The sequence below is a fragment of the Ovis aries genome, chromosome 21 (assembly GCF_016772045.2).
Source record: "Ovis aries strain OAR_USU_Benz2616 breed Rambouillet chromosome 21, ARS-UI_Ramb_v3.0, whole genome shotgun sequence".
Classification (NCBI taxonomy): domain Eukaryota; kingdom Metazoa; phylum Chordata; class Mammalia; order Artiodactyla; family Bovidae; genus Ovis; species Ovis aries.
Window position 1 is genome coordinate 16176949 of NC_056074.1, and position 19167 is coordinate 16196115.

Consider the following 19167-nt stretch of genomic DNA (forward strand, 5'->3'; position numbering starts at 1 on the left):
CCTGGATGTTCATTGGAAGGACTGATGCTAAAGCTGAAACTCCAGTACTTTGGCCACCTGATGTGAAGAGTTGACTCATTGGAAAAGACTGTGATGCTGGGAGGGATTGGGGGCAGGAGGAGAAGGGGACGACAGAGGATGAGATGGCTGGATGGCATCACCGACTCAATGAAGGTGAATTTAATTGAACTCTGGGAGATGGTGATGGACAAGGAGGCCTGGCATGCTGTGATTCATGGGGTCGCAAAGAGTTGGACATGACTGAGCGACTGAACTGAACTGAACTGAGACATGCAGGCAAAATATTTAAAAGAGTGGCGCCCAACTCTTGGGCCCAAGTTAGTAACTGTGCCACACAGCGGGAGGCAAGCAAGTGAGACTTCGTCTGCCCCTCTCCATCACTTACATTGCCTGAATCATCACTTGCATTAGCACCTGAACTGAACCTCCCCACCCCCGCTCTGCACCCCCACCCTGTCTGTGGAAAAATAGTCTTCTGTGAAACCCGTCTCTGGCACCAAAAAGGTTGGAGACTGCTGATCTAACAGATAGTTATTGGTCTGAAAAAGCTTTGGGACTAAAGATAAAAACTTGGGTTTCATCAACATATAGATGATATGTTAAGTCATGGGAATGGATGAACATCTAGGACAGAGTGTAGTGTGAGGAAAGGAGCTTCTTAGCCTGGGACATGTGTAGGATAGCTAGTGAAGGAAGAGTCTACAAAGGAGATAGGAATGGACAGAAATATAGAGGGAAAGTTAGGTGAACGTGCTTTCCCAGAAGCCAAAAAAGTAGAGCATTTGAAAGAGAAGGGAGGTCAGTTACACTGAATACTGCTGGGAGGTTGAGCAAGATGAGGACAGAGTACCGACCGTTTGATTGGCAACGTGGAGATGATTGACAAGGAGGCTTGACAAGACTACTTTTGGCCGAATAGTAGGGTGTTAGTTGACAAACAGAAGGGGAGGAAGTGGAGATAGTATAAGTAGACAGTTCTTTTGAGAAGCTCTGTTATGAAGGGGAACAAAGAAATAAATAGTGTTTGGAGGAGTATGTGAATGTTAAGGGATGTGTGTGTGTGTGTGTGTGTCTTTGAATAGGAGATGCATAGCATGTTTATATTCATCCAGTATTCTAGCTCAGGCCAAAAGTTTAGAGATCTTGGTTTTTCCTTTTTTTCTTACACTGTATATTTAGTCTCTAAATAAGTCATTTGGCTCTACCTTCAAAGTACTCTCTGCCTACTGTGATCCATTTAAGCCACCATCAGTTCTCATATGAATTATTGTGATAACTTAATTGTTTCTCTGCTTTTCCTTTGCTCCTCTGCAGTCAGTACTCTGCAGCCATAGTGGTTTATTCAAAACATAAATCAATTCTTGAGTGTCTTCTCACACTTGCTACAAAGTCCGAATTTATTGTGGCCTGTAAGGTCCAGCATATTCTGACCTCTGGCTACATCTCTACTCTTAAACTGTTAACCACATTTCTCCTTGTTCACTCAACTTCTGTATTGCTGGCCTTTTTGCTATTCTGTATGCCCCAAATTTTCTTATCTAGGACATTTGTGCTTACTGCTCTCTTTGCTTAAAATGCTTCCATATATTACTGTGATTTGCTGTTGCATTTCATCCATGTCTTGTGTCTTTTCCTCAGAGAATCCTGTCCTGATCATTATTGTATGTACCACCCCCATCGCTGTCCGTTTATATTCACGTGAACTACTGTTTAATTTTCATTATGGACTTGACATTGTATATTTATTTATTTATTTCTTCGCTTCTCTTACTAATCAATCCATAAAGTCCACGGACACAGTGACTTTGTTCTATTCAGCTAGATTAGAATTGGTACATTATAGATGCTAAATGAGTATTAATATTTGCTGAATGACTGAATATGTTTGTGTGTGTGAGAGAGAGAGGGACATTAATGTAGCTGCTGAAGGAGAAGAACATTCCAGGTGAGAGGGAGTACAAGTGAAGGAGTAGAGGGAGAAGAGAGAAGGGGAGGATAACTTCTGATAAGAGAAGAGACACCTCCTTCATTGTATGGTACAGTGGGTGGTACCGGTGCAGGGAAACATACAGATTTAGGAGTAAGAAGATAGAGTTCTCCTGAGCAGATTTCGGTTTTCTCATTGAAAGTTGGATCATTGCCTGAGGGAAGGGGTGGATGAGCATCCCAACTGATTTAGCAGCAGCAGCAGCAATCTTAAGTAGGAAGAGCATCATAATTTTCAAGCTAAAGCAGTCAACCAGGTAGTGTTCTCTAGGATACTCAGCTGTTTTAGTATAGAGGCAGTTTGGAGAGAGTTTAGCTCAACTGTCCTGAAGTTGGGATTTTGCCGCTTGAATTTTAAAAAGGAAGAGGAGGCAAGGGGGTAGATTGTTCTTGTTTTTTGATCAGGGTGGTTTAGTATATACATGTGCAGAGAAATTCTATTATAAGCCATCTTATTATCCTACAAATTTTACTGAGAGTCAGTTATCCAGTGTCCACAGTTAATATCTTAAGTCTCATTTTACTGATCTTTACCCTGGATTAATGGGATAATATAACTGTTGATACCACTGTGCACTTCTGGCACATTGTAATGTATTTATGAGATGAAAATTCTAATTCTCCTTACTTTTTTATTTTTTATTGTGGTAAATGCACATAATATAAAGTTTACCATCTTAATAACTTTAAAGTGTACCATTCAGTGGTGTAAAAATACATTATTGTACAACCATCACCACCATGGAACTTTCCTGGTAGCTCAGCCAGTAAAGAATCTGCCTGCAATTCAGGAGACCCAGGTTTGATTCCTGGGTCAGGAAGATGCCCTGGACAAGGGATAGACTACCCATTCCAGTATTCTTGGGTTTCCCTGGTAGCTCAGACTATAAAGAATCCGGCTGCAATGAGGGAGACCTGGGTTTGATCCCTGGGTTGGAAAGGTTCCCTGGAGGAGGGCATGGCAACCCACTCCAGTATCCTTGCCTGGAGAATCCCCATGGACTGAGGAATCCTGGTGGGCTACAGTCCATGAGGTTGAAAAGAGTCAGACACAACTGAGTGACTAAGCACAGCACAGCACAGCGTCACTACCATCCATCCCCGTAGCTCTTTTTATCTTGTAAGACTGAAACTCTATCCTGTTAAACAACAACTTCTCATTCTTTCCTTTCCCCAGTCCCTAGTCAACACCATTATACTTTCTGTCTTTATAATTTTGAGTACTCTAAGTACCTCATGTAAATGGAATTATACAATATTTGTCTTTTTGTGATTGACTTATTTTATTGAGCATAAAATCCTCGAGGTTCATCAATGTTATAGCATGTTGTAGAATTTCCTTCATTTTCTGAATAATATTCCATTCCATACCACATTTTTCTTATCCATTATCTGTCGATGAACACTTGAGTTGCTTCCACATTTTAACTATTGTAAATAATTCTATTATGAACATGAGTGTACACATAGCTTTTCCAGACTCAGCTTTCAATATTTTTGGATATATACCCAAGAATTAAAATTGCTGAATCATATGGTAATTCTATAATATTTTAATTTTTTTAGGAACTGTTTACTATTTTCCATAGTGGCTATACCATCTTATATTTCTACCAGCAATGCATAAAGGTTCCAGTTTCTCCACATCCTCATCAACACTTGTTATTTTCTGTTTTGTTTTGTTTTTTTGATAGTAGCCATCCTAATGGATGTAAGGTGGTATCTCATTGTGGTTTTGGCTTGCATTTGCCTAAATATTAGTGATATTAAGCACCTTTTTATGTGCTTATTGGCTTATGTGCATTTATCTTCTTTGGAGAAATGTCTGTCCAAATCCTTAGCCCATATTTGAATTGGGTTGTTCATGTTTTTGTTTTTGAGTTTTAGGGAGTTGATGTTTTTTGATGTTTAAGTGATTTATGTTTAGAGAAAAAAGGAAGTGATGGCAGTAGGGACTAACTGATAGTGGATTGAAGCTCAAAATAAAGTCTAGGAATGCTTTTGGAAGTTCTTGAACAGGTGAGCTACGTGAATAGGAGGTTTTGTTTGGATGATTCACTCCAGATATCAGTCAGTGAACATTTTGGGGTAAAGTCTAGGGTGTGATCATGAGAATAATGGTTAACTTGGGCTGTGTGCATGGTAAGTCGCTTCAGTTGTGTCTGACTCTTTATGACCCTGTGGACTGTAGGCCTCCAGGCTCCCTCTCCATGGGATTCTCCAAGCAAGGATACTGGAGTGGGTTGCCATCCTCTGCTCCAGGGGATCTTCCTGACCCAGGGATTGAACCCACGTCTCTTCTGTCTCCTGCATTGGAGATGCAGGTCAGGGATTGTCCAAGATGATAGAAGAGGATTATAAGACCGTTGGTGTTGATTTCTGCAAGTCATCTGCAGGGGTGATAGGAGTGAGGAAGATGTGTGGTATTATTGGTAGGGTGAGGGGCGGGTGAAGGTATAGGTCAGCGTAAGTTAAATCTTTGACTCCGTATCTCTCTGCTTTTTCCATTTTGCTTTACAGGTACAATTTTTTCCACGTTTTCCAGATACAGCTCTTTGTTCATTCTGTCTCAAGTTATAATTAGTGGAAAAAGTATTTTTAAGAGAATCTGAATAATCAGGCTAGTCATGTCCTTTGCACTGTTTCATTGAATGATCTTAGGTAAGTTGCATACCCCATGGGTTTCATAATAGAACTATAAAATGAAAATTTTAAATTAGCTGACTTTATAAGATACTTCCAGCCCCTGTGTTTTTCTTCTCTAAACCAGGCTACCTTAGTCAGTGAACCATTACTAGTTACCTAATTGTGCCAGGTCTGTGCTGTCTTGGGGACATAGACATTAATCGTACTTAGTTTTGTTCCAGGGCTTGTTCATGGACTGGTGAGATTAATATCATGAAATATGGAACCTGCTGCACAGAATTATGTATAAAATGCTATCAAATTTGGGGCAAGGTAGAAATAGGAGGGCTGTGTGAAGGTTTCGTAGAGGAAGTAAGTCAAGCTGGGTGTTGAAGAATGAGTAGGAATTTTCTTGGCAGACAAGTTGGGACATTTTAGGCAGAGAGAACAGTGTGGGCAAAGGCAAGAGCATGAAATCACATTGGGCTGGAATGAGAAGTTTAGCCATAAAAGAGATGAAACTGGTTCGGTAATTGGAGATAAAAGGTATTTATTGAATATCTATTTTGTGTCAGACAGCATGCTGGGGACTTTATATATGCTTTTAAATTCTCATAATGAGTCTGTGATAAAGACAATCTTACTTGTATTTTACCGAAGAGGAAACTGGGGGTCAGAAATTAAAGTAGTTTTTCTATGCCCAGAACCAGCTTCCAGTTTTCCTCCCTCCCTGCTATCTCAGCACTTGCTTTCTTGTTGCTAAACCAGTGCAAGTGACTGGAGGCTGCATAGCGGGAATGTCTTTGACTTGTCAGAAGGACATCCCTCAGCAAATTCAAGACTGCAACATTCCAGGCTCCTGCCAAAGAAAACCTCCTGGCACGATATAATTAAAGATCAGATTCTCATAACCAGGTGTCAAGGGCATGCACTCCCCAGTCTTGGGTGGAGTGCTGGTCAAGCAAGTCTCAGCAGCTCTAAGTTATTGGAACTGAAAAATGTGATTAATATATGAGATAGGTTTTATTTCTTTTTTCCTTTCCCATCTTCATTTAAATAATGGCCTGAGGTATTATTAGAGGTTATGTAGTCCATTCCTTTGCCTCTTGAGTGAACAGTAAGGTATGGTACCGTGGAAAGAGAGGTGACTCTATAGTCACACAGATTTCATTTCAGGTCCCTGGCTCTGTTGCCCACTAGCTGTGTGACCCTGGGTGACTGGCAGCATCTCTGAGATTTTTCTTCTGAGTTATTCACTATTTTATCCTCCAGCACCTAACACAGCTTGATGAATAAATGTTTGCATGACTGAATGAGGAAAAGAATACCAACCAGATTTCCAAGTTTTCTTGTAAATTCCACTAATGTTAGTAATTAAAATATCAGACCTAAGTGATGTCTGAAACCCTGTTTGTAAAGACAGTTAGTCCAGGAGCTTCTATGGGGATACTTTTAAAGAATTTTGGCAACTTTGTTTAGGCATTTAGAGGCCTCTCCTAAGCTCCAAGTCCCATTGTGTGAGCTCAAGGCACCACAGAGTCCTCAGTACAGACAAATAGCAGCTGGTCCCCTCCTCCAGACCATATCTCCTTTCTCATTGTCATCTCTCAGTCTTTTCTTAATCAACCATGTCATCTTTTATTTTTAACATGGAGCTTCATTGTACAGATCTAGAACTGCTTAGAAGGGACCGTTTTTCTGACTATAGCTGTATGCGTTACAGAAAATAAAAGGCCCTCTCTGCTGTGTCCTATTTTTTTCACTTTCATGTTACATTCTACAACGCCATACTCTCACACTTATGTTATTCCTATGGTCTGGAGTGTACTTGCCATCATTGTTCTCTATCAAAATCATTCTATTTATTTATTGTCTGTTTTCCTTGGTCAAGGTAATATTTCAGTGTCTGGGCCTATCCCAGACCAATTAAAATCAGAGTTCAAGCAGTGGTATCCACCCCTCCCTCCCTTTTTAAGGAAAATCTGAAACATGCAGCAAAGTTGAAAGAATTTTATAGTGAATGCCTATATAATCACCATATAGATTCTTATGTCATTAATATTTTCATGTTAACTTGCTTTATCACTTCCATTATATATTAACATGTATATTATATCACATCCCTATGGTCAGCCATTAATGTATCTTATTTTTAAAAAATGCATTTCAAAGTAAATTGCGGGCATTAGCATACTTCCTCTCTTAAGTGCTTCATCGGGTATTTTAAAAAGCCCCAAGCGAATTCTTATAGTCTAGAGTCAGAGACTACTATCTGACCCATTTATTCTTTAAGCCCCTACTCTTTTTTTTTTTGGTTGTGCTGCGTAGCATGCAAGATCGTAGTTCCCTGACCAGGGTTCTAACCTGGGCTCCCTGCAGTGGAAGCACAGGGTCCTAACCACTGGACCACCAGGGAATTTCCCTAAGCCCCTACTCGTTTATATAATCTCTATATCCCTGGTTTCTGGCATAGAACCTTATAAGTAAGTATGCATTAAAAATTATTTGTTTGAATTATACTTGAATGAAGAACCTACAGCTGCAGTAAAAGGTGTACTTAACTTTCACTTGACTTATTTGAGGAACAGGAAATTATTTTATCTTTTTTGTTGCTTACCTCATGGCAGACATTTAGTAAATATCAATCCCAAGTCCAGCCTAAATGTGTTTATATATTTCTATATTTGCCACTGGCTAGATTTGACTGATCTAAATGTAAATCAGAAGTAGCATAGTTCAGGTCAGTGAAGGTACAGAGGGGCTAGAATTACCTCAAGTATAGTTGGAAAATTCTTTGGCAGCGTGTCTGAAGACTTGGGTTCCAGTCCTCACCTTTAAATTTCTGTGTAGTCTTAGGCAATTTCTCTGCGCTTTTTGGACTTCTGTATTCTTACCTGTTGTGTAAGGGGATCAGATTAGATGACCTTTAAGATTTTTTCTGGCTTTGATGTTATGGGTATCTTAAAATCTTTGATTATCTTGACTGTGTATTATACTAGTGGCTGTGGAATCCAGATGTGATAAAGTAGAAAGAAGTGGTTGTTGGTGAGCACGTTTGTCTGAATCCCTTTCTGGTTTTATTTAGTATGTAAATGTCTGTCTAGTCAAGGCTATAGTTTTTCCAGTAGTCATGTATGGATGTGAGAGTTGGACTGTGAAGAAAGCTGAGCACTGAAGAATTGACACTTTTGAATTGTGGTGTTGGAGAAGACTCTTGAGAGTCCCTTGAACTGCAAGGAGATCCAACCAGTCCATTCTAAAGGAGATCAGTCCTGGGTGTTCTTTGGAAGGACTGATGCTAAAGCTGAAACTCCAGTACTTTGGCTACCTCATGCGAAGAGTTGACTCATTGGAAAAGACTGTGATGCTGGGAGGGATTGAGGGCAGGAGGAGAAGGGGATGACAGAAAGATGGCTGGATGGCATCACCGACTTGATGAACTTGAGTCTGAGTGAACTCTGGGAGTTGGTGATGGACAGGGAGGCCTGGCATGATGCGATTCATGGGGTCGCAAAGAGTCAGGCACGATTGAGCGACTGAACTGACTGAAAGTATACTTGCACATAGTGGCTACTTGAAAAGTGTTTTCTTTCCCTTTTGTCTACTTCAGCACTATATCTTCATGCTTTTTATAGCATGCTTGATTGAGCTTCCCAGGTCTTGCAGTGGTAAAGAATCTGCCTGCCAATGCAAGAGATGCAGGAGATGCAGGTTCGATCCCTGGGATGGGAAGATCCCCTGGAGTAGAAGATGACAACCCACTTCAGTATTCTTGCCTGGGAAATTCCATGGGCAGCAGAGCCTGGCGGGCTACTGTCCCTGGGGTCATAAAGTCAGACACAACTGAGCATGCATGAATATGTTTTTATATGCTTTTTACAGAAAAACAGACATAAATCATTCCTTCTCCTTGGTTGCCTCTTGACCCATATCTGTCGTGCGACTGCTCAAGGGAAACAACAGTTTGCAGCTCATAGGTATAGAGACTTCTGTTAGAACTATAGCTAGTGAAAAGCAGAGCCAGGACTTAAATTTCATCTGATTTTAACTCCAGTCATCTTTTTACTCTATCACCCTGCCAGTGGCCCTTTTGAAACCTTACAGTGAACCTGCATTTATTATAGAGTCATTCAGTTGATTAATAATTAATACTTCAGTATAATTATTTGCTTATAAATTATTAGACTCTCAGGCTCTGGAGCATTGGTAAAACATGGTCGTTCTTTCTCTCTGTCTGTCATCTATGATAGATAAGTGATGCTATCTGAACTCTCATTCTTAATGTTGGCCTTGGGCTTAGCTTTATCTTGCAGCTTGTCAGAAGGCATTGGTTTGTCATCTTCCCAAATCTTTGACCTGCAGAGATTGCTAGAAGATTTATGATATATTTGGTCATGATATTCAAGAGTCAAGTGTAATTCTTTTTCTCTCAGGATTGAAATTTTGGACTTGTTTTCCTATAAACAAAGTTTACGATAGTGTAGGTTATGATTACTATGCTAGGTTCTGATGGTCTGATTATTAAAATGTTCTGATTATTGTGCTAGGTATAGATGAACAAAATGACCTGTGAATGGATCTATGAAGTGTAAAGAGAGTAAAGACTTGTGGAGAAGCCACAGGAAAGGACTGTTTGGAGGGCTTTAGAGAAACTGAAAAGTAGTACAGAAATACTTAGTCCAAGTAAGTGCAAAGGGAAGGTTCAAAAAAGCACAAACTTGTGTTCTGTGAGTGTTGTTGAAAGTACTGGCAATGTTTAGCATTGAGAAAATAGATTTTGGGGGAGTCTTGAGAGATGATTTCAGGTACCTAAATTTCTGTCTGAGTAAGAGGCAGTAGGCCTTTCTGACTTGCCCTGAGATAGGATTTAGGAATAATAGGTGCAAGTAGTGTTTATTTGTTCATTTGTTATTATTTTATTTGGTCACTTGTTTGTTCATTTGTTCACCAAGTCTTTACTGATTACCTGTTCTGTGCCTGGACTGGTATTGGGGATTGTGAAATGACTGAAGTTTGTTCTTGAGTTTATAATCTTAAGTCTGTCAGAGATGAGAATTGTAGGGAGAGGTGAATGTATAAACAAATAATTGCAATTCAGTGTGAGAAGATAAAAACTTAATATAAGTGAAAACTCTCTAAATGAGATCACTGATGATAGAATAGGCTGACTTGTGAGACTATAGATTTCTTATCACTGGAGGTTTTCAAGTATGGGCTAGATGACATGGGCTAAAATACTGTACAAAGGATTCAAAGGTTGTATTCCAACAATAGATTTTAGGTTTTAATAATTGAGAATACTTTGGAAAGTAGAGATCTACCACCAGGAGTTTTCCAAACACAGTCACTTTACTTCACTTCAGTCGCTCAGTCGTGTTTGACTCTTTGTGACCCCATGAGCTGCAGCATGCCAGGCCTCCCTGTCCATCACCAGTTCCTGGAGTCCACCCAAACCCATGTCCATTGAGTTGATGATGCCATCCAACCATCACATCCTCTGTCATGCTCTTCTCCTCCTGCCCTCAATCTTTCCCAGCATCAGGGTCTTTTCAAATGAGTCAGCTCTTCGCATCAGGTGGCTAAAGTATTGGAGTTTCAGCTTCAGCAAACACAGCGGAAGAACTGAAAAATGAAGAATAGCGTTATCAGAAAGACTGAAGCCTTTCTTGGCATTTTCCTGGGCTGTGATCCGGAAAAAGAGTTATATTCAATGAAGCTTTTGGCTGAAGGACTTAAGAGGCAAAGAAGGGCCTGCTGAGGGTATCAGGTGGCTGCAGGGAGTGTAATTTTGGAACTGGCAGTCTGGAGTGGGAAGGTACACTTGAGAACTGAGTCGGTAGAAATTCTCTTTGGAGGAGCTGAGGGACTTGCATTGGAGTTTGGGAGGGAAAATGAAGGCAGATCTGCAAAATAAAACTGGAAGAAATGGGTAAAAAGTGCACCACCCAGAGAGTTGCTCTTGATTAACAAGATTGTCCTTGCTACTTGATTTCTTTTGTTCAAAAAGAGAAGTAAGGAGCAGTTAGTTTGTCAGAGGTAGGTCAGGATGAATTATATAAATAGACGAAGTTTGAATTTGGCCTTAAAAGATGAGTAAAGTTTTCCATCAGTCAGAAGAGAGAGAAATCATCGATAAGAAGCATTAGGTGGTGGGAAGTGGGATGGGGCAAGAGGAGGGTAAGAGACTACTTGACAAATTCAAGAGAACAGAGATTTCTGAAGTGTAATTTGACTGTAAGCTGTGTTCAGGTATGGTGGCTTAGTTTGTGAGGCAGTTCATTATCAGACTGTGAAGGACCTGAAAATTTCATCTGTACTGAACTCCTTAAGGCAAGGTATATATCACTGTCAAACTTTTGATTAATAAAAATATTTACTGAATCCACTGTAAGTCAGATATTATACTAGACTCTTCTGGATTACAAAGGTGACAAAATTGTGCCTGACCTCTGGGTATCATTCTGGCTCCTGGTGAAGATAATTATAATAGTAAAAATAAATATGATAACCTGGAAATATACCTATTGCCTTGGGAGTCCAGAGGAGGGGACCTTAACTTCTTGAAGATGAGAACATTTCAAAAGGGCCTCTTAGAAGAAATAGCAGTTGAAGGATGAGTGAATTTGAGGATAGGAAAGTTGGCATTCTAAGCAGAGGGAACAGCATGTGCAAAGGAATGAAAGTGTGAAAGCTGCAGTATATTTAAAGAAGTTAGGGAAGTAGGATATGGCTAGAATGTAAGGGGAGTTAGAGGGAGTGGTGGTGGTGGGGAATGAAGCTGATGGGTAGAACTGGTAAATAATGGAAGGGCCTTCAAAAGCAAGCTAAGGAACTTTAGCTTTTATTTCGGAATGTTACTGAAGAGTTTTGAGTAGAGTGTGAGTGTTTTAAGGTCATTGATGACATGTGGAGAAAGGATTGGGGAAAAAATGGATGTGAGGGATCATTTAGCTCTGCATTTATTAGAAAATGTTAAAAAGACTACTATAGATTTGTCCATTTGTTGTTGTTGTTCAGTCGCTAAGTTGTGTCTGATCTTTGTGACCCCATGGAGTGCAGCACACCAGGATTCCCTGTCCTTCACTGTCTCCTGAAGTTTGCTCAGGTTTGTGTCCATCGAGTTGGTTATCTAACCATTTCATCCTTTATCGCCCCCTTCTCCTCCTGCCCTTAATCTTTCCCAGCATCAGGGTCTTTTCCAGTGAGTTGGCTCTTCTCATCAGGTGGCCAGAGTATTGGAGATTCAGCTTCTGCATCAGTCCTTCTGATAAATATTCAGGGTTGATTTCCTCCAGGATTGACTGGTTTGATCTCTTTGCAGTCCAAAGTACTCTCAAGAGTCTTCTCCAGTACCACCATTCATCAATTTTGTCCATAGTATTAAAGTAATTGACTTCTAAAGCAGTGGTATTCAATTCTGGCAGTTACTGGGATCACTAAGTTTAAAAATTATAAAATTTTGGCCTTAATTATAGCCAGCCATACTAAATCAGAATTTATGGGGGTCAAACAAATACATTTGTATTTCTGAAAAGTTCTTGGTGATTATTATGCTTTTTTTTTTTTTAAATTAGAAACTGTAGTTTCTAAAGCACTGTTGTATTTGACTCTAAGGAGCATACATTCTAAATAGTCATGGTTAAAGATATAATTTCCATTGTAGTATGGAAGAATAATGAAAAACTTTATTAACTCTGGATATATTTATATCTATTGTCAAGCCTGTTTGTTTAAGGTAATAACATCTATCTTCATTAAAACTATTGATCCTATGTGATGGGGATTTTTCCTGCTTTCTTTTAGATTTTATTCCTTCTATTTCTCAGAAGCATTAGAAATTGCCTGTAAATTCAGGGCTGTATAGGATAAGATGGTTATGCGTTGATCATCATATATTTAGAACAAGGTCAAATTTTAGTGGAAGGAGATCCTGGAGAGATGATGATAAAGGTCACAGGTCAGCAAACTTTTCCTGTAAAGGACCAAATAGCACATATTTTAGATTTGTGAACAACCTAAATATTTTAGGTCTGTTACAGCTACTCACCTTTGCCATTGGAACATGAAAGAAGCCATAGAAAATACGTAAATGAATGTATGGGACAGTGTTTCAGTAAAACCATTTACAAAGCCAGCAGTATTACTGACCTTTGATATAGTGATACAGTTCCTACCAGAGAAGGAATGATTTTTCTAAGACAACGAAATTAAGACTTGGCAGAGAACTCACTATGTGGAATGCTGTTGGCACTTTTATTTAATCTTCATGTGAATGTATAAATGGAAACCAAGTGATTAAGGAATTTCTCTAAAGCCTGTACATAGCACATGGATTCATACTCAGTTTAGCTAGGCCACATTTTTGCCTTTTAAACCACATTATTGTGGTTTTTTTGTACTTTTGAATGCCTTAGATAGGAGAATGAAGAGAAAAGCAAGAACCTTGTGAATTTTCAGCAGTGCTTAGGACTGAGTACGTATTCCATCTTTGAATATGGTGAACTAAATAAGACAGCAGTAGTCATGGAATGTAGTAGAAGGGCTTGAGGTGAGTCCTGGAGGAAGGGTTGTAAATTTGCATTTTTCTAAAATTTCTAAAATGTATTTCCATTTGCTCAAAAATAATTAAGAGGTATGTTCTTTCCGATTCCAGTAGCTGCTGCTGGTGGTGACGATGTCAAATAACGGCCTAGACATTCAAGACAAACCTCCAGCCCCTCCGATGAGAAATACCAGCACTATGATTGGAGCTGGCAGCAAAGACGCTGGAACCCTAAACCACGGTTCCAAACCTCTGCCACCAAACCCAGAGGAGAAGAAAAAAAAGGACCGATTTTACCGAGCCATCTTACCTGGAGATAAAAGTACAGTATTTCATTTCTTTCTCATCATTTGTATACTTAAATTTTTTTTTGTAACCTGAATAAAATATTTGTTGCTTCTTTCACTGAATGTTCTTTTAATCCCCTTTTTTTCTCATTAAATAGTTTCTTTGTCTTTTTTCCTGAAATGACTGAAGTCGAATAGAAAATAGACCCATTCTTATACTCTATTAATTATATCTGAGCAAAATTTGAGGAAAATAATTATGCTGTTGATATATTAGATCTTAGTCAATCTGAATTTGCTTACTTTTTAAGTTTATAACTGTTTATGACCTCACAAAATATAAGAAATATTGAAATGTCTTCATTTGGAAATTTTTTCTCCCCAGACTAGTTTCATTTGGAAGGTCTTCTTCCCAGATTTTTTGATTGCCCTTTCTTTAGTCATATGTCCTAGACTTAAACCCAGATTTAAGGATTAAACATCAGTAAGAAAGACAAGTAATAGCTGAGATAAAAAATGTAGGACTTAGCATGACTTCACTAAGAAGAAGTAATGCTAGGGAATTCTCTGATTCCTTGGCAGTCCAGTGGTTAAGGCTTGACACTTTCAGTTAAGGCTTGACACTTTCACTGGAGGCCTGGGTTCAATCCCAGGTAGGGGAACTAAGTTCCCTCAAACCAGGTAGTGCAGCCAGGGCTCATTTCCTCTTCATGAATAAATCTTTTAGAATAATCAGGACTTTAACAGTGTATCTAATGAAGTCACTGATATCCTATGAATAAGATAGTGAAATAGAGGGTTGGATGTCCACGTGAATAAATGACTTTGGTTTGACTACCCAAATATTTAAGTGGCTGCTGAAATGAAGTTCTCAGCCATGTTTGTAGGGCTTTGTTTTTATGGCATGCTGAAAAAATTGCCCTTTTGTCTGCAAATAGTTATCATGAACTTCTCACTTAGGTAGCCCTGGTTCAAATCCTGGATTTATCACTTAATAGCTCTCTAACCTTAAGTATATTAGTTAACTCCTTTGACTTTTAGTTTCCTGTGTCTAGGAAAGGTTGGGATTTAACATTTTTGTGCTTCTTTAAGAAAGTGAAAAGATAACCCACAGAGTGGGAGAAAAATTCCCAAATTATATATCTGATAAGGAACTTATATAAAAAATACATAAAGAGTTACCCGTATGAGCTAGAAATGAAAAATTATGTCAACACAAAAACTTGTACATGAATGTTTATAGCGGCATTATTAATAATAGCCAAAAAGCGGGAGCAGCTCAAATATTCATTGAGGATGAATGGGTAAATAAAATGTTATATATCTATACAAAGAAATAATATTTGGTAACAAAGAAATGAAGCCCTGATTCATACTGCAAGATGGGTGAACCTTGAAAACTGGTGAAAGAAACCAGTCCCAAAGGACCACATATTATATAATTCTGTTTATATGAATTATTCAGGCAAACTCATAGATAAAAAGTAAACGAGTGTTGCCTAGGGTTGTAGGAGTCAGTGCATGGGATTAGGGAATGATGGCTAAGAGGTGTGGAGTTTCTTTTTTACTTTTTATTGGTGTATAGTTGCTTTACAATGTTGTGTTAGTTCCTGTTGTACACAAAGTGAATCAGCTAAAGATGCACATATATGCCCTCTTTCTTGATTTCCTTCTCATATGGCCACCACAGAGCAGTGAGTAGAGTTCTCTGTGCCATACAGTAGTTTCTCAGGGATTTCCTTTTGGGTAATGAGAGTGTTCTAAAATTGATTGTGGGGATGGTTCTCCAGCTCTGCAAACATATTGACCGATTGAATGTTACACTCTGAGTGAATTTTATAGTATGTGAATTTTATCTCAGTAAAACTCTGTTTGAAAAAAAAACAGCTGATGGAGCCATTTAGACATCATTGGAAACTGAGGGGATGACCTTATGTATTGAATGGAGAGGTAGAGATCTAGATATTGTTATAGTCTTGGTTCTGTCATAAATTGGCTGCCTGGTTTGGGTCAGGTATTGTCTGTGAACTTAAGTACCTTCATCTAAAATATTACAGCCACACAGATATGGGGACCACACTAGTGATACCGTAGCAGGGAGAAGGAAGAGGGAAGAGGGTTGTTATGGGATTATATGAAATCATGTATGTGAAACATTTGAAAATCATAAAGTACTATAGAATTTAAATAATCTTTCATTCAATAAAAAGTAATCAAAAAATAAAAAATCAGTCAAGTTGAAATACAGTCTCTTACGGTTTTGAAATCCTGTAATTATATAAATGAGGTATAAATATGAAGTTAGATCAGGTTGTATATTATGGGAAACAAAACTAGGCCATTGTGAAGTATTTTGATCAGCAATAAAGCTGTAGATGCAGAGGTTCTTCTAGAAATCCTTGTTGAGTAACCCTAGGCCAAGTCTGGTCTGAAAATAAAACTCATAGCTCAAGATCAAAGCATATAAGTTTTCCAGAAGTTCAAAGCATAGAGGCAGAAAGCATATAGTTATGAGAAGTTCTTGTGAAATGATATAGTGGCCTCTTTTTCACTCCCTAGTTTTGGATTTTCTATACATACCCTGAACACATAGATTTTACTCCTTTGCGTTAATACTTTGCTGTGCTGTGCTTAGTCACTCAGTCATGTTCAACTCTTTGTGACCCTTTGGACTGTAGCCCACGAGGCTCCTCTGTCCATCGGGATTCTCCAGGCCAGAATACTGGAGTGGGCTGTCATGCCCTCCTCCAAGGGATCTTCCCAGCCCAGGGATCGAACCCAGGTCCCTTGCATTACAGGCAGATTCTTTACCATCTGAGCCACCGGGAAGCCCTATTAGATGGCTGTAATTAATGCATACATCAAAATGAAATAAATGAATTTTTTTTTCTTTGTTTGGAAATTTTATTCAGCTTGATTTCATTCAACCAATAGGCATTTGTTGACCTGCTCTTTGTGCTTAACTTAATCCTAGAAGGATCCATAGCAGTGTTGGCAGTCTTTGCAGTAGTATGCTTTTCATAAATAATTTGAAACTTTATACCTGTTACACAGAGTAATGAGCTATAATTGAATTTAGAGAACCTGAATTGAGTCCTACCTCTAACATTTATTAAATCTGTGATTTTTTTTTAAGTCCTTTTACCTGTTTATTTTAATCCCTGTATCCTTAACTGTAATGTGGGAATAATTATAATTCCCAGTCATCCCATATTATGAGTAGGCTATTGTCATTTCATGGATGTAAAAGCATTTTTTAAATTGTAAAACACTACAGAAATATGATTTTTTTTAAAGGGAAACCTCATTTCCTGTTTGATCTGGTATCTATAACAACTCATTTTCAGTTGGAGAGGCTAAAGCTTAGAGAAAAGTAAATTGATCAAAGTCTTACAGCTGGAAGGTGGAAGGAATGAGTGTGAAACTAAATCTTTGTAAAGTATCTACCACGTCACAGAATACTATCTGTTAACTGTTCCCAACCCAGATTACACATCTGACTCATTCATGGTTCTTTTTTGAAATACTGATGCTTGGGTCCTACCCATACTTTTGGAGCCAAAATTTCCATAGAGGAGCCTGGCAGGCTATAGTCCATAGGGTTGCAAAAAGTTGGACACAACTGAAGCGACTGAGCAGGCACACAGTCTTGGGGTCTAACGGGATTTGGAAAAGAGAAAGAAGAGTTCTCGGTGGGCTGCCTTAGTGGTTGAGACTTGAGCTGGCAATGGGTAAAATGTCTGTAGTCATTAACTAATGCTGACCTCCAACATAGCTTTAGTGTGTGCCTGGAGGGATGCATAAATGATTGTGAGAAGCTGTAATTGAGGGCCTGTGATAGGTGGTGCTGAGTTGTAGAATTCCATGTGGGAAAGTCTGGTTCCTGTGGTTAGGATCTGGAGCCTTTGGTTTATTCTAAGAAGTTCTTCAGCATTTAGTTTGGAATTTTTTTCTGGCTGCATTTTCACAACCAAAGTGGAATTCTCCAAGCTTGGGAAGAGTTTAGCTAAGTTAATTTTAAAACTGGACTACATCAGTGTTTATCTCTCCAAGTTTGGAGTGTTTTACTGCCTTGAGCTCAGATTGGCTCAGCTGAACCCAAGAGAGGGGCTTCTTAAAAATAAATCTTAAAAAAAAAAAGTCAATGCTTTGTACTGGAACTTGGATAGCTGTACTGCAACTTGGGATTTTGCAGTGTCAGCCTTATTTCCCATGCTACCGGGAAGTCAAATGGAATTAGCCAAAGATAGGCTTAATATTAATATTAGGATGGATGGGGTTGCAGACTTATTTTTCCACTTTATTTCTTTAAGTCTGTAATCTCTGGTTTCATGAAATCAGGTGATTCTTTTTCCTCCGTCACAATTTCTCTGTCTTAATGAGTGGGTGGGTAAATCCTACTCTGACACTTTCCTTTATTAATAATAATTCATGTTTGTAAAGCTCTTTAGCTTTTATAAAGTACATGCATTCTCTTTATCTTAGTTGATCCTTAAAATAATAATAGTAATAAATGTAGAAATAACAAAGAGTACTAATACAATAGTAATAAGCATAACATTTGTTGTTATTCAGTCGGTCAGTTGTGTCTGACTCTTTGTGACCCCACGGATTACAGCACACCAGGCTCCTCTGTCCTCTACTGTCTTCCAGAGTGTGCTCAGATTCATGTCCATTAAGTTGGTGATGCTATCTAACATCTCATCTTCTGCTGCCCTCTTCTTTTGCCTTCAATCTTTTCCATCATTGGGGTCTTTTCCATTGAGTCAGCTCTTTGCATCAGGTGACCAAAGTATTGGAGCTTCAGTATCAGTCCATTCAATGAATATTTGGGGTTGATTTCCTTTAGGATTGATTGGTTTGATCTCCTTGCTGTCCAGGGGACTCTCAAGAGTCTTTTCCAGCACCGCAATTTTAGACCATCAGTTCTTTGGCTCACTTATTATATTAGGAGCTTTGATGGTTGGAAATATACCAGTTTTTCATGGAGATAAATGTTACACTTCGTAGACAGCAAACTGAGGTAGCTCAATTTAAATAACTTAACCAAGGTCTAGTTAGGAGTGGCTGATGTGAGATTGTAGCTCTTCTCTATGATTCCAGGGACCTTTCCACTCTACAGCTGTGATAACTTTTGTGCTCAGAGAGTCGACTTGCCCAAGTTCATATGACACATAGTTGCATGGAGTTTGGCATTTGACATATTGTCTCGACTTCTGGACTGGCTCTTTAGTTGTTCTAAGTCCTCAGACACCAATGTACTGTTTGAAGGCTCCCATCCTATAGATGTTTAGACTAATGCCTTTGGTAGAACTGATTTGGTTAGTTCTTTTAACTCATTTTAAAACAAATTTGCATTTAATGACATCCATTCATATTAACTTAGTCTGCAATATAGGGAAGGCACAGTGCATGTAGAAGAAGCTATGTTGGAGTTTGGGCCCTTGAGGTTATTACCATTGACCATCCCTGACTTTGTGACCTTTGGCTCTACCTTTCTTCCTCTCGATTATCTAACCTGTGAATGTGAAATCGCTCAGTCGTGTCTGACTTTTTGTGACCCAATGGACTGTGGCCTACCAGGCCCCTCCATCCATGGAATTTTCCAGGCAAATGTGCTGAAGTGGGTTGTCATTTCCTTCTCCAGCGGATCTTCCTGACCCAGGGATCAAACCTGGGTCTCCCGCATTGCAGGTAGGCACTTTG

General features: G+C 39.0%; 1 protein-coding gene and 1 non-coding gene across 21 annotated transcripts in view; one reads left to right on the forward strand and one right to left on the reverse strand.

Annotated features, from left to right (window-relative positions):
• Window positions 1-19167, forward strand: part of PAK1 (p21 (RAC1) activated kinase 1) — a 161780-nt gene that overhangs the window by 70348 nt on the left and 72265 nt on the right. For 12 of the 20 annotated variants that reach the window (XM_042238206.2, XM_060403963.1, XM_042238205.2 and 9 more), the window contains one exon: window positions 13286-13496. In XM_042238206.2, the coding sequence (XP_042094140.1) occupies window positions 13307-13496 (190 nt within the window). In that variant the 5' untranslated portion in view covers window positions 13286-13306. Of the gene's footprint in view, window positions 1-4527; window positions 4669-9944; window positions 11738-13285; window positions 13497-19167 lie in introns of those variants that run through there. The other 8 variants (XM_060403966.1, XM_060403965.1, XM_042238209.2 and 5 more) reach the window with 3 other exon arrangements.
• On the reverse strand, window positions 6976-7048 carry TRNAG-UCC (transfer RNA glycine (anticodon UCC)). The gene has a single exon. It is a non-coding gene; the product is annotated as a tRNA-Gly (tRNA).